The 15,395-nt window shown below is 40.6% G+C and overlaps 1 protein-coding gene and 1 long non-coding RNA gene across 2 annotated transcripts; one reads left to right on the top strand and one right to left on the bottom strand.

The window, feature by feature from the left end:
* Positions 1-521: 521 nt before the first annotated feature.
* Positions 522-14,161, bottom strand: APOH (apolipoprotein H). The gene is made up of 8 exons (XM_067547327.1): positions 14,019-14,161; positions 11,453-11,629; positions 9,921-10,017; positions 5,063-5,139; positions 3,825-4,013; positions 2,942-3,121; positions 1,743-1,940; positions 522-766 (listed from the first exon to the last, which is right to left on the bottom strand). Exons 1-8 carry the CDS (start codon positions 14,080-14,082, stop codon positions 702-704), a joined length of 1,047 nt encoding a protein of 348 aa, XP_067403428.1. The 5' UTR covers positions 14,083-14,161; the 3' UTR covers positions 522-701.
* On the top strand, positions 10,837-14,961 carry LOC137152604 (uncharacterized). The gene is made up of 2 exons (XR_010919551.1): positions 10,837-11,231; positions 13,794-14,961. It is a non-coding gene; the product is annotated as an uncharacterized lncRNA (long non-coding RNA).
* The last annotated feature ends 434 nt before the right edge of the window (positions 14,962-15,395 follow it).

Genomic DNA, 15,395 nt, shown 5'->3' on the forward strand with positions numbered 1-15,395 from the left:
AAAGCTTGCCTCTCATCAACCAAAGTTGGTTCAATAAAATAATTTTCAGATCATTGGTACTGAGGAGAAAGGATGGGGTTGTTTTATATGTGTTTACTTTGAAATGAGACTTCAAAATAAGTAACTTGAGATTGTTGTTTTCGTGCTTAAATTTTTCAAGTTTAGTTCAAAAGACGCAAGAAAATAAGAAAAGTAATGCCACAATAACCATTCTAAAGCACTTTTTGAGGAAAGGTAGAATACTGTGTGGATAAAGTTAAAACTGTCTTTAAATGATAAACAGGGAAGAGCTAGAGGATTTGACTAATGACCAGGTAATATTAAAAGAAGTAAATATGCACTATAGTTTGACTGAAAAATGACTACATTGAGGCGAGGCCAGGGATGTGAGAACAAATTACAAATACATGAAGGGTGTAACCACCAAAGGAGAGGAATTGCTTAGGGTGGTCTGAAAGGGGCATGTAGGTGAGGAGGAGAGGAAAGTGAGCAAAGGAACACATCAGTTGTATATGCGGAGAGAATTTGTATCAGAGCATTTTATCTTAGACAGTGAAATAAACTGGCAATGACAATGTTAGGCGAGCAGTTGAGAGAATGCTGCTTGTAGTGACAGGGACCTAAAAGAGCCTTTCCATCTTTAAGATTTTGTTTTCATAAAACACATAGTTAACAGTACTATGCTGTTGTTTTGAATTCACTCAGGCATCACATGGTCTCATGTCTGCTGGATCCGTTTTCCAGAAAGATTGAAAAGATCCAATTTCTGTTAAAAACAAGAAGTTACAAATCTAGGTAAGATTCTTTAAAATACATGATAAGTGAAATAAGTTCCACCCCTTCATGCACCATGCTCTGTAGTGAATTTTAGCAGTACTGCATAGGAGCCATAGAAAGATACCTTTTGAGGACCTATTTCAGTAACAGCTGCATCCATCATCTGCTGCTAATGCAAGCCAGGCAAAATATGAGAGCAGGCATTTCCACACTGAGCATACTATGTGCTTCTCCCCTCCCCCCCATTTTCAAATGAAATCAAGCTTTCTGTGTGGGCAAATTTAATAAAAGAGTTACGTAAACACAAAGCACTTCCTGTTGACAACAAGCTGCCATATTTCCCTGAATACTAATAAAGAAATTAGTTTGAAAGATTCTGACTGCTACTTCTGTTTGAAAGATTTTTCATTTGCAACTCAGCTTCTGTAGCCTCAATTCTGCAGTGAAGCCATCAATCACTTTGTGATCCTGATGTCAAACATTCAAAGCTGGATTACCGGTCCATACTCCCTCCTCCCCACAGTTCCATGCAATTCCTGAATAAATAGGTCCAGCATAAGTGACTGAACGGATGGCATTCTTCCCCAGGAATTCAATGTTTCAGGGTCTCAAAGCCATAAAGATGGTTCCTGGAATCCTCCATGGAGAGTTTTGACCAGTCAATTCATTAAGTCACAGATTCACTGGCCCTGTCCATTTTTTGTCCCACCCAAACCCAAGCCAGACCTGCTATGGACAAAGCTGCCAAGAGCACTGCTCTGACATATAAGAGAAGAAGACTCTTGCTGTGTATGCTCTCCATATCTGGGACTACTTCTCCCACTGAATCCTTCCATTACCCTTCTCCAAGCCAAATGCTTTAGCCCTTAAGTATGGCTTGGGCTAAGTGAAAACACCACCTATATAATCAAAGTTTTACCACTCAACCAAGCTAGAAGCTCTTATGCAATTAACTTGGTTCATACCTTTGAAACAGGAAGGGACTGTGAGATGGCCATCTATACACTGCGTGGGAACAGGATAGCCACACTGTTTCTCTTTATTCTTGCAGAAAAAGGAAATAGTTTCAGTATGCTGTATTCCTTCCTTAAGGTCATTCTGAACCTTTATCTTCTGGCCATTGTATAACACTGTGGCTCTTTTAACTGGTATTTTACATGGTGCTGAAAAACAATTAATCTGTTAATGGTACTTCTGAATAATAAGAGTTCTATTAAAAAAATGAATGGCCTAGGTCCTTGAGGAAGACACATAAATAACATTTGGCAGTAGAAGAACACCATGTGGTCCATGCAAGTCTGTCCGCATGCCTAGCTAGTTGGAATATAGACCCTGTGTCAGATATTCAATAGTGGCTAAGTGACTTTGGAGCACACTTAGGTGCTTTTGAAAAGCCCATCCTCTGACTTATTGCCAATATGCTGGTTTAGAGGAATACATGTAGTTGATGAATGTGGTCAAGTGGCTGGTTTCCATTAAGTCAGTTGCAGATGTATGTTTTCTTGGGAACATCCAAGTAAACTGCATCTTTGACCCCTTTTCATGATTTTAAAGTGTGAATATGTTTTTAAAATGTTAACCAGTCTAAATATTGATGGGAAACAAATTAAGTTACATCATCACAGAAAATGTTATTTCTGATCACAGTAAATGGGAAAACTGAGGCCAGGTCTACACTAGAAAAGGTTTGCTGGTGTATTTATACTGGCAACCCTCCTAGTGCAGATACAGCTTACACTGCCAAAAATGTGCTTTTGCTAGTATATCCTTTACATTGAGGTTTTTGCCAGTATAGAAATATTTGTTTAATAAAGGGGGAGGAGGAGAGCACCCCTAAGCAACATTGCAACACTGACAAAAGTGACCAAAGTACAAAGTTTTCATTGTTATGAGCCAGATGAGGGAAAGGGAGAATTCAGACCTAGTGGAAGTAGGTGCATGATCACTGAAGTCAATTCAAGTGTATCCTCTTTCACTAGGCTGGATTTTGAACCAGGTAATCATTTCATGGTTTATTACAGGCCTCAGTTTTAAATGTTTGTATTTTCTGCTTTGCTTTGACATGGGAGACTCTTACAAAGACATCTCTCATGATGGACAGCTACAATTTTAGGAAAATATAGGTCAGTAGATGGTTTTTAGTACAGAATATGTATATTCATACCTTTACATGTTGGTTTGATGGACCAGCTACTTGTTTTTTCACACCTTGATTCCCTTGGTCCATCTAGCACATAAGGATGATGGCAGCCATAATCAACAGTCTCCATATAATGATAGGTTCTGCGAACTGCAATATTTATGAATCCATTTTCTATCCCTGTTGGATGTGGACATTGTACAACTGTTGTAGAAAAAACAAAGCTGCATCAGTTGTAGAAGTTTAAGACATACAATATAGTGTGGAAAACATGATAAATCTTGAAACTTTCTTTTGTTCCTGTTTAGTCTCTTTCACAGAGATATACCACGAGAGAAAGTGAAAATGTTAGAAAGAAACAAATACTATTTTGTTTAGAAATATATTATTATAATCTATGGGTCAGATCCTAAAATGGTGGAATTTGAAGTCAATTGAGTTATGCTAATGGAGTTACCAACTGGAGTTACTAACTGAGAATCTGGACCTGTATTTCTTAAACTGCTGAAATAGTTCACTGCTACTGCTTAGTTTGTGGAATATGTTCATGACACTATGGGCCAGATTCTGATTTCACACCAGTGGAACATGACTGACTTTAGTGGAGTTGCTCTTGATTTGCATAACCTTATAACACAGGTTGAAGTTACCTTGGGACAGAGTTTTGTTCAACTCTGCCATCTTGAGGCCATTGTCAGCACTCTACTTTCATTCATGATTCTGCCTTTCAGAATAGGGTGACTTCTAGTATATCCAATGTACGAATTAACAACTTGGTATCTTTTTAGATAGCTCATTTTAAAAAAATATTGTTTATGCTATTTTATATACATTATTCTAAAGAGCTTTTAAAATAATAATAATAATAGCAATAATAAAGTAAATTAGTGATAATGTATTTACTTACACTTGCATTCTGGTATATCACTCCAGTTCCCACTGGCCATGCAGGTAGCCGTTTCATTTCCAAACAGTGCAAAAGTTGATAAGCATTCAAACCTGATCAAGTCTTGGAAGACGGACACATTTCCAGGTGAAAGCTTATGATAAGAAATAACTCCAAGTTCAGGAATAGAGGGAGGAGGACAAGTCACAGCTGGAAAAGCAGACCATAATTATTCCACACATGTTAAACATCTAGCTCAGTAATACTCTGACTGAGGCTCGTGAGCTACAAGCGTCTCTTTAATGTGTCTTCTGTGGCTCTCTGCAGCACACGATATTAAAACATTGTGTGATTTTCTTTTAACAAATCTAAGTTATTAGCCAATCAGGACGTGTTTACTATGTTATTAACCAATTGTGACTGATAAAACAATAATAATTGGTCAGTCATTTGGCTGTGAGAAATAAATATAAACTAAATATTTTCCCTTTCATACTGTTTAAATATGAATATATACTACTATAGTAAATGAAACAATGAATTCACGCTACTGTGGCTCTTTTGGGTAATGTTGATCACTAATTTGGCTCCTGAACCACCCAACTCTGTGTATCATTGATCTAGTTGTTACTTCTTCTTGGAGAAACATCACACAGAGCACCATGCCCATGATGGAATTATGCAGACCCTCACAGAGAACTATATTTGCCAAAACAACAAAATAAGATTAAAAGGCTCAGTGGCCTCAAAGTTTGTAATTCATGGATTGCTGTAAAAAGACTATATAATAATACATAGAACATTATAGCATATTGTACTTCTCATATTGTATGTTTGTGAAGGGTAGATTATGGCAAAACAACACCTACCCCAGAGTTGCAAGATTTCCCTAATGCCCTCTCTGTTTCAGTCTCCCGCTCTATAAAATTAGAATAAGTGACCTGCCTAAGCCTTTGGGAATCAGCATCATTTCTGCTCCAGTATTAGAATTCAGGAGTTCCTGATTCTCAGCCTTTTGAACAGATTATTAAACTACACTTCACTTTTAACAATTCATACATCAACAAAATCGCACAATTATTTCTCTCCATGTCAAAGACAGAAGGTCTGATTCTTATTTACTGCTCTGGCACTGTTAAGAGGCCTTGGATTTGGGTGTAAATATACTAATGCCCACTTTCAGGACCTTAAAAAGCCTAGAATGTGAATGTAAATAAGAATAAGGGCCAGAGATTTTCTTTAATATTTGAGAAACATACGTTGGCATTCAGGTACTGTTTTGCTCCACTGTCCATCTGCCATGCACTGGCTAGTGTTTGTTCCATACAGAATGTACCTACAAAGAAAGATACCTATTTACTGGCAAGTTTTGAAACCATTTATACATAGCAGAATAGCAGTAATCTTTACAAGAGGGACTAGTACTTCTCTAAAAGAGATCTAGCAAGCAGACATGCACTGCACCATAAATCCTAAATCTAAATCCTGGAATCCTTCCCTAGTTCAAACTCCCATTGACTTTAATGGAAATTTGATTAAAACCTTCAAAATGTGGCCCTATACTAGTACTGCAAGTTTCCAGAAGGCATGTTTTCACAAGAGGAGAAAACCAATATGAGAAGCCAATGCCTTCCACATTCAACTATATATAGTATTTGACATATTATGTAATTGATTAATACTGTGTATTCATGCAAGCAAGGAATATTGATTGGTCATTAATAATGGTTTCTTGGGAGGAGTGCTTAGTTATATATGACAGTGACATTGATTCTGTTTGTACAAAATCAGATACTCCAGGGTAAATAGCATAGTGCATAACTCTACCAGTAGACACCAGGCAACCCAGTTTAATTCTCATATACATTCCCTCTAAATGCTGATTCTCCAGACTTCCATGATTGTAGTATTGAAAGTACTTACACTAAGTTTTAATGAAATGCTCATCCTATTTCTGTCATTTCTATATTACACAGCTGGAAACCACCAAATTATCATTAGCAAAATGAGGCCCATCAATCAAATCCCATTATTATACCAAATGTCATAGTGCAGGAATGTCAAACATCCGGCCCACGGGCCGGATACGGCCCACCAACCTTTTTGGTCCGCGAGAGGTCGCAGTGTCCCATGCTGCCGCCAGAGAGTAAAACGCTGCGAGATGTCACGGCGTCACACGCTGCCATGAGATCTGTGTACTCTGGTAGCAGCGCGTGGAGCACTGTGTGCACGAGACACAGCGCTCCAAAAGGCAAGAGAGGGACTGTGGTCTTGGAGCATCACGCAGTACTATAATTCTTAATCATTGATCGATTCTTTTAGTCGTAAAATAGTAGTAGTTGTAGAAGTGAATTTACTGCAGTTTTTATATAGCTGATATCTAGCAAATAAATTATAATACTACATAAAAATGGCTGTGCCTAGTATTTCGATTTATGGTCTGTATGGCCCATTTGAAGTACATTTAATTCAAATCTGGCCCGCCAGAGCAAATGAGTTTGACACCCCTGTCATAGTGCAACAAGCAATAAAGGAAGACAGCTATGTTTCTCAGAGGAGCAACTTGAATGAAGCCATTTACACTTAGCAATGAATTCCAGTCTGTGCTTCACCCGTGAATGTCACAGGTGAAAAATATTTGCTAATGAATAATTCCAGTGGAATGAACAAATGAGGTGAGTCATATGTTTGTCTGACTATTGTCCAGATATCTTTATATCTATCGTCTTAGATGGATATCTTACAAAGAAGTGATACCTTTATGCTGCACTAGTGTTATGGTGACACTGAGGGCACATTTTGCGTATATATATATATACACAGGGTTATGCAGAGCTCCATCCACCCTCCCTGCATTTTAGTTTTTATTTCCTCCTATGCCACCTTCTTATATCTTAGAGTCTACGGAATCCTCTCAGCTTTGTGCTCTTATGTTTCATTCCACATTCGGCTTCATTCCTTTCTCATGTTGCACCTACATGTAAAAGAGCGACTGTCCTGTCCTCCTCCAAGTTTGTCCCCAAAACTCACTTCTTTCACTTAGAAATCGATCTTAGTCACCTGTTCAACACTCTTCTCCCCTCTGACACTCTTCTCCTGCCCTTCCTTCTGATATTTTTAGACTTCAAGCTGTCCATGGAAGGATCTCTTATTTCCATGTGTTTTTTTAAATGTCAAGCATACTGTAATGGGAGCCTTCACCCCAAATCACCCTTCACAATTTGGTGCAGCGCTGCCATTATGTCTCTGCCTCAGTTTCCCTAAGTGAGGGTTTTAATAAATCTAGAGAGCTTGTATATTGAACAGCATCCCTTCAGGGGTCTAGTTTATTCAACCCCAAAGGCAGAACATCACACAAAGAGGCCTTCCCGTCTGTATCTCTAGCAGGCTGAGTCAGCCTTTATCTGTCAACACTGGTTATGTCCAAGGTTCCTTATTTGTGTGGGCTTTGTGATCCAGATCCCTTTTCTAGAGTTAGGGGCCTCTTTACATTAGCTGTAAGAAGGTCTCTCCTATTGCGTCAAGGTTCCCACAAAGGCTGACCCTCCCCAGGACAGCATATAATTCCTCTTTTCCCAGGCCTCTGCTGTTGCCCATTGAAGACTTTCAACGGAGCCAGGTTTCTCTGAGACAGCATCCACAGTCACAAATGCTCCCACCAAGGAAATTTTTTCTTGGTTTTCTTTGCTGGTGACCCCTCTCACCAGCTTCCCCCGAGGATCCTTCTCCATAGGAGTGTTCTCCAACTTTCTGGGAACTGTTCCTCTCCCCAGGACCCTCTGTTTTCCTAGCTAACCACCACTAGGCATAGCTTACTTTTATCATGCCAGAGTGCTTCCCTGCCTAATTAACTGCCTCCCAGAGCCTGTGAGTGGTCCGCTGAGTCCCTGACCCTTTCAGAGGGCCAACTGCCCTCTGACGTACACCCTATGATGCTATGCAATAATAAAAACATTGGATACAAAGTGTGCTGATGACATGTTAATAATGCAGCACACACTGAACAGCCTATTTTGTATGCTGTTTACTTCAGCAGGTCTCTTAGCTGAATCCACAAAATTTGAGAGTGAGCATCCACAACACATAATTGCACATATAAACAGATTACCTGATGCGTGACTGCTCATTTGCATATTGCAATGGTGGTTAAGTATATTTTGGTAGGATATTTCTTTTAAATTTTGTCTACCTACACTTTTTTCACCCATGTGATTTTTTTTCCCCCAGTTTTAATGTTACCCAACAGCCCTTCAAAAAAAGGGAGCAGCTCTGGCTGAAACACCACATTATGTATCACTGGTTCTGCCAACATGCTGCTAGCAAACATCTGTCTCTGTATTTTCCTTAGCCAATTCCTTTGAATTTATTCTAATTTGCAAAACTGGAAGACAGATCACTTTTTCAAACTAGCCATCCCTGATTAAAAGTGTATTGTGCTGCTGCATAAGGGGACCAAATTAAGGTTAACCTCAAGTTTTCATTCACTGTGCAGGGAAAGACATGGAAGCAATATTTTCAGCCCCAAGAACCTACTAGCATAACAATCTAGATGGAGCTGGCTCTGATGTCAGACTTCATCTCATGCTGAACAAAGGGGGCTTGCAAAGGGGGAAGAAGGTGGCAAAGAATACATTTTTGCAGAAATCAGCCTTGCCATTTGGATTGGTTCCATTTCTGTTAGTCATTCTCTCTAAGTCCTCACTAAGCTATGGTCAAGGTTAACAGGGTAACCGAGAGACATGTCCTCCACACCACTTCTGACAAATGCAGAATTTTTTAAACCAGTTGTTTAGCAGCTCCAGCATCTCTGAGACAGCCATTTCCAAATGATCTTCTTGCCCACATTCTCAGTGATGCTGTCTGGAGACACTTTGTTGACGTGGACTGAATATTGAACTTTCCGTCCTTTTGTTATCTGTCCTATTTCTTTGTCAACCCAATTCCTGGGATCCCAGTGTTCCCCTGTAGCTGTCATCCCCCTAATTTTTTCTTCACCAGTTTTACTAAGGGCCAAATCCTGATCCCATTGAAATCCATAGGAATTTCATCATTGACTCTAACAGGACCAAGATTTGTCCTTAATGATCCAATCCAACATCCATTGACGTGCATGGACAGATGCAGTGGGAGCTGGTGTGCCCTGAGTGATCATGTACATTGTTTTGTGATATCATGGTGGAAGCATCAGTCATTCTGAGACTTTTCTGCTGTTGTTTTCAATCCTTTCATTGATTTTTCACTTTTCTAAGGCTATTGCAGATTTCTTATTACTCAGGGACTCGCTATTTTCTTGTTTTAATTTTTCAATCTAGGCTGTAGTTTCAGTACACTGGATTTCTGTTATATTTGTGCATTTTAAATTGAGTTATTTATTCTTTCCAGAAGTAGGGGACCTTGTAGGTGCTCTGATTGTCAGGATGAAGTGTGGACACTCCAAGGAACTGATGATGACTGCTTTGGAGCCTGAGCTTTTTCAATAACATGGACCACATTTCTTGGTAGCTTCCTTATAACTTTTCACACAGCTTTGATCTTCCTTTGCCTCAAACTTGCTGCTTGGGTTTAACCTGATCACCTTATACAACCTACAAGACTGAATTATTCTCCCCCACACTACTCCTCTCTTAACCAAGCGTGGAGCCTAGAGGAAAGCTGGAAAATAGATGTCTATGGGAACCAGTATTGGGGAGTTTAAGGATAATAAAATCAAGTCACTTGTTTATAGAAATGTTTTATATTAAAATGCAACCAATGTCCTGGTTTTGTTCTTAAAAAGTAAATTCATTTTATTTACTATTTATTGTAAATGGTATCGTATTCCATAATAAAATAACTAAGTGTCCACTATGGGTGTTCCTCTGAAATCTCTGGTAGTGGCTTCAATGATAGACAGGCTACCTAACTATATGGATCCTTGGTCTAATCCAGCATAGCAATTCTTACGTTCACCATCATAAAATATTAAATGGATTATTTTTATTTCTGTAGTTTTTCTCAATTAATAAAAGCAGAGGATCTAGTTTATTACCTTACTATCTTGATGAATATTGTAGGATGCTACAGTTTAATATTGTAATTTGTTATTTTTTTTAGTAGCATGATGATGTGAGAACTTACCCTGGTTCACATGAAAAGCTTATCAAACTCTGATAGCTCAAATCTGTAAAATGAACTTTTCCATTGTTCAAGGATCCAGGATAGGGACATTTCTTTGCTGTTGTTTAAAGATAAGAGAATATATATATATAAAATAAAGCAGACACAGTATTTAGATCATTTAATTACTCATGACATTCATGTTTCTCCACTTCTTTGTACAAGTTTTCTTTATAAATTTTATATTTGAAATCAAAATACACTTAAGCATTTCAGAGTTCTTAGTGATTAAATTAGCTTTGATGATTAAGGTCTATGCAAAGCATGTGATATAAATGACTTATCTCTGATTTAAGTCAATAAAGATGAAAGGTGTTTGGATCTGATCCTGCTTCCATTTAATTAAATGGAATTTTGTAACTGGAATTCTGTAGCTGCCTATTAAAGTCAAAATTATGAACACTATTTTACTCACACACTTAAACAATACAATAAATGGACCATCCAATTTTAAAGAGGAAACAGCTGAGTTACAATTCTGGTTATAAACATTGTGAATTGTTACCTTTTTCAATGTATTAAGAGTAACCCTATATCATTTCAATCTAAACATCTTTTATTTTGGCTTAAGGGAATCAACAACAACAACAAACAAAATTAAAAGTAAAGCTGAGAGAGTAAACTGCAACTCCTCCCTAATGGGCTTGTGATAGGGTGCACCCCCCACAGGCCTGAAGGGGTTAAGGTGGCCAGGCAGGCCTATTAACTCCACAGGCTGCACCTGGAGGGAGAGCCAAGGAGCAAGGAACTAATTGCAAGCAGTCTCAGCTGTGCAGGAACAGATGGGGCCTATAAAGCCAGGAGTGTGAAGTGTGAGTGTGAGTGTGACCCCTTGGGAAGTGTGAGGGGGAGTGTGAGTGTTTAATGGCTATGAGACCTGTGCAGTCACCTCTCTGGGAGGTAGGTTTAGAGCTGGTAGAATCAGAGAGAGAGAAGAGGAACCAGAGTCATAGGAAGCAGTCCAGTGAAGGAGCAGTGAGACCAGAGCTGCTGGGTGGAAGGTCCCTGGACTGGAACCCAGAGTAGAGGGTAGTCCTGTGTTCCCCTACCAGCCACTGAGTCTATATAAAAGACTTGAATATACTCCAGAGGGGAGAACACTGAGTGACCTTAGCTGGAGGCCTAAGCCATGAAGAAGACTGTGTGTTTTGGGAGCAAGAGAGGGACTGCAGACCAGAGTGAGATACAGAGCAATGGCGTGGAAACCGCAGAAGGGGGGTTGATCTTGAGTGCTAATCCCCGGAGTGAACAGGAAGAGGTACCAGAGCACTGGTGAGTGACCATAACAAGGCAGAACCAACTCATAAAATGGCTGCTGACTATGCACTTGGGTAGAGATCTTAAAATGTAAAGGCAGAGAACACTGAGAATAGAGTCATAAGAGTTTCAGAGCTAGATATATCACAAGAACCATAAAAAAGACTGCATTGTTTTGACAGAAGCTAGCAGCAGCAGAATATAATAGCTAGGAATGGTATGTATGATTTACTTACGTATACATCTCATTGTAGCGAGAGGCCATTTACCAGACCACGGGCAAGTATACTTCCTTGAGCCGCTGTGATGGCTATAACCAGGAACGCAGCTGTATGTAATTTCTTCACCCCGCTCATATACTCTCTTGTCTATGTCAACTTCAGCAAATGGCACATTAGGTGGCTGGGGGCAAACTGGAAGAAAGGAAGCACTTTACAATAAAAGGTTTTAGCTGTACTGGGAAGAGGACTTTTGTGTGCATGATTCAGAAAACTCAAGCATAATTTTATTATAATTGGCTAAGTGAAGTGGGGTTTTACACCTAACTCAAAGACATGTCTCTTGTTGTCTAACTGTCCATAGATCAAAGAATCATTTGATGGCAGTCATTGACACCTTCCAACATAACACCCCCATCTCAGCTCTGCTAATCCACCCAATACAGTTTAAAAATGCTGACACCCTGAATAATTTATCTCCCAGATAGAACGAGAAGAAATAGGAAATGTGGGTGCACACACAAACCCCTGGCATGGGCAGGAAGAATAGGTGACCGTGAGGGCACACAACCTCTGCCATGGGAGGAAAATGGGTTACAATTGTATGGGGGAGGTGTTGGGCCTACATATTTGCTGTAATGGTGAGTGAAAGTTCATAAAATGTCACTAACTTAAAATAACATGTTGAGGGGAAAAGATGCAAAAAAGAGACAGACTGAATTAGTCCAAACAAAAAGGCCTTCTAGTATAACTACCAGGCATGATCTTAATACGGTCCTTGAAATAGGAAAAGTGTGGAACAAGAAATCAATTAACCAAAATCGGTGTATCTGATATTAAGCCTAATTGGTGGACAAAACAAGAGGATGGACTATTCCACCCATCAGTCCCTTCTAAGAGTCTTAAAAAGAAAATACTTTTGGGAGAAAAAATGGCTGCTGGAGTGAGTTTCACCATCATGGTTGCCACCCCCATCACCTCCTGGGAACTCAGGTCTTTTTATTTTTCCATCCTGATCCTGAAAGATAGCCTGACCAGGCCAGAGAAAGGAAGCCAGATGACATTTCCATCTCTACCAGCTGAATCCCAACCACCAGCTGGGACGTGTGTGTGTGTGTGTGTGTGTGTGTGTGTGTCTCTCTCTCTCTCTCTCTCTCTGACACACACACACATCCTTGTGTTCTTTTTCTTCCCCGCCTTATTTCTTTTTTCTATCTCTCACCTTTTTCCTTCTAATATGAGTCTAGCTTAGCTGATCAGAAAGACACTTAAAAGCAATGCCTCAGACAGCTCAATGCTTTTCAAGTTTGCCAGGGCTCAGAGTGGCTCACAAGACCGTGTGCTGTGCCTGTGTTTTTCCAGCAGCGAGGTTGCAAGTGGGAGACAACACTATGGACAGACACTTCATTTTTTACCTTTTCTCTTCTCTCCTCCTTTTGTGTGTTTGTCTTGTTTTGTCCTCTCAGAAATGGACTTGGGCTTTAACAACAACAGTAACCATAACAGCTCCAGCCCATCTCACCTAATTTTTCTTTTCCCCCAACGGGACTATTATTACCATCTAATAAACTATCAGAGAAAGGGGGGATTCCTTCTAAAAACTCTCTCTCGCTAAAGAGAGAGGGAACAAGGGACGTTATAATGAAAGCCATATTTAATACTTTACATTTCAAATATTTTAACAGTTTTAACTTTTTTTAGTGAGGAAAAGGAAAAAAGATATTTAACTGTGTGTTTGCCATGGTACTAAGCAAGCTGAGGTCGCTGTATACTAAACCCTGAATCTTGTCTAAAAGTGTTGGACAGTAACTGGAATATGTTAACATCTTTAGCTCTTTAGGCACTTTATTCTGTCTAAATTAAAACAGATGGAACATACAGAGTCCCTGGCATGTGGCAGTGGGAGGAGTGGGGGCCCACACAAAGCCCCGGCCAGGGTGGGGAAGGTAGGGGTATGGAAGGAAGGGGGGAATCGGAGCATACTCCAAATCCTAGGAAGGGGGAGAATAGGGGACAATGGTATTGGGGAGAGGGACATGGGAGATACAGAGAGCTCCTGGCAGGTGGTGGGAAGAATGGAAGACCCTGGCATGGGAATAGGAGGAGGCTGTGAAGACCCAGTCCCTGGCATGAAGGAGTTGGGGAGGGGAAGGTTGCAGGAAATCCCTGGGATAGAGGGAGAGGGTAGGGTGGCATCCAGGAAGCTCGGATGTGAGGGAACAGAGAAATGTAAGGAGCCACTCAGGTGTGCAATGTGCTTAGCTTACAGACACAGCACAGTGTGTGACCCTCTAGTAATTAGGTATGCATGGCATTTGTTTATATTTCCCCTGCTCTCTCTTTTATACTTTTCTTGCAGACCCTATTGGTTGTGAGGAAGGAAGAGACAGAAGGAGGACAGAGAGGGGATAGTTTGCAAGAAAAGTTTTCAACATTTTGCAATGTTTGGCCAGACCTTTCCAACTGGTTGAAAACACCCAAAGATTCTACAGAACTCCTATCACCACCTGGTGCACCCATCCTCATTGTCCACTCACAATACAGAATAGTATTTTCTATGCGAAAGGCAGAGAGAGATACTTACCATGTTCTCCAAGAGCACCAACTGCTAGACTAACAGCACACAAGAACAGCACAGTGGGATACATTGCTGCTAGTTCACAGGCTTCCAAAATGACCCTGCACTAACTGTTTTTCCTCTTAAAGACAGATACAAAAGGTTGATTAAATATTAACTCTTCATGTTTATTCTGATCCTGGTAAACAGAAGATAAAAGATTACTGGTAAATATAGGCTGAAATGATCCTCTCCTGCCAGGTGTGCATGTATTCCAGTAACCCAGATAATGATCAGCTCCAAAGATCACTCATCTCTGCCTACTGGTCTCCCTGGATCATGTCTTCTTGACTTTGTTTTCAAGAAACTAGGCACCAACAGAGTCACCTCCAAATCTTTCACGGCCAGTTCCTCAGCAGGCATAAATTGACGTAGCTCCTTTCTGCAGTGACTATGCCACCGGCTGAAAATCTGTCCCTCAGCCTTCACTCTGCACAGGAGAGGGTATCCATCTGTAAAAGGAAGGCTTGCCCGGTGGGCTGGAGAGGCTAGGGTTAGACCAATCCGGATCACGAAATAAGCCCACCTTGAGGGGAATCTGGCAATTCCCTATAAAAGCAGAAGGGGGGGAAAGCTCAGATGGCTGCAGTGATGCTGGTGGACACTGGCTGCAAAAGAAGAGGGGAAAGGAAGGTTCCATGATGCCAGTGAGCTGGGAACGTAAAGCCCAGGGAGTGGTGACTCGGGGCCAGGGAAGAAACCCTGATTCTGTTTGGGACTGGACTTCAGAGCCCCAGGGGGGAGGAGTGGTTGGGAGATTCAGACTGGAATGGAAGATGAGCCCTGGGGATGACAGAAAATGCCAGAACAAAGTATGGACTCTTTTTGTGGTGTTGGAATGAACTCCAGTTTGGGACTCTGGGTTGTTGTAAACTGGTTCTGGTATTAAACTAGTGCCAGGCAGGTGTAGTGTTAACCAGAGAGCCTTTGAGTTCTTAAGAGGCCTGAAGAGATGAAAAAATAGAAATTGGGAGCCTGCAGAGTCCCCCCACCCCCTTCCCAGGTCAGGAGCGGATGCCCAGTAAGCAGCAGTCCTGTTACACCATCTTACTGCATATGGTGACCGTGCCAGCCAGACATCACTGCTACTAGACAATATAGTTCTTCCTTCCTGTGAAATAACCATCTTTTGCCCTACAAAGACCTAAAAGTAGCTCAGAGTGGGAACACAATGTAACCACCATTTTAAGATTCTCATCTTACAATGTTTGTGTGGAGTGGGGCTAACTTATTTAAAATACAGTGATCACATATCAATGGCCAAATACTCGTCTGCTGTAGTAGCATCTTTGACTGGAGCATGGGATTCATGACCAGGTTCAAATTTCTTCTGGTTCAGAAGTT

Source organism: Emydura macquarii, unplaced genomic scaffold (assembly GCF_026122565.2).
Source record: "Emydura macquarii macquarii isolate MOO-44397 ecotype Brisbane River unplaced genomic scaffold, CSIRO-AGI_Emac_v2 contig_1230, whole genome shotgun sequence".
Taxonomy (NCBI): Eukaryota; Metazoa; Chordata; order Testudines; family Chelidae; genus Emydura; species Emydura macquarii.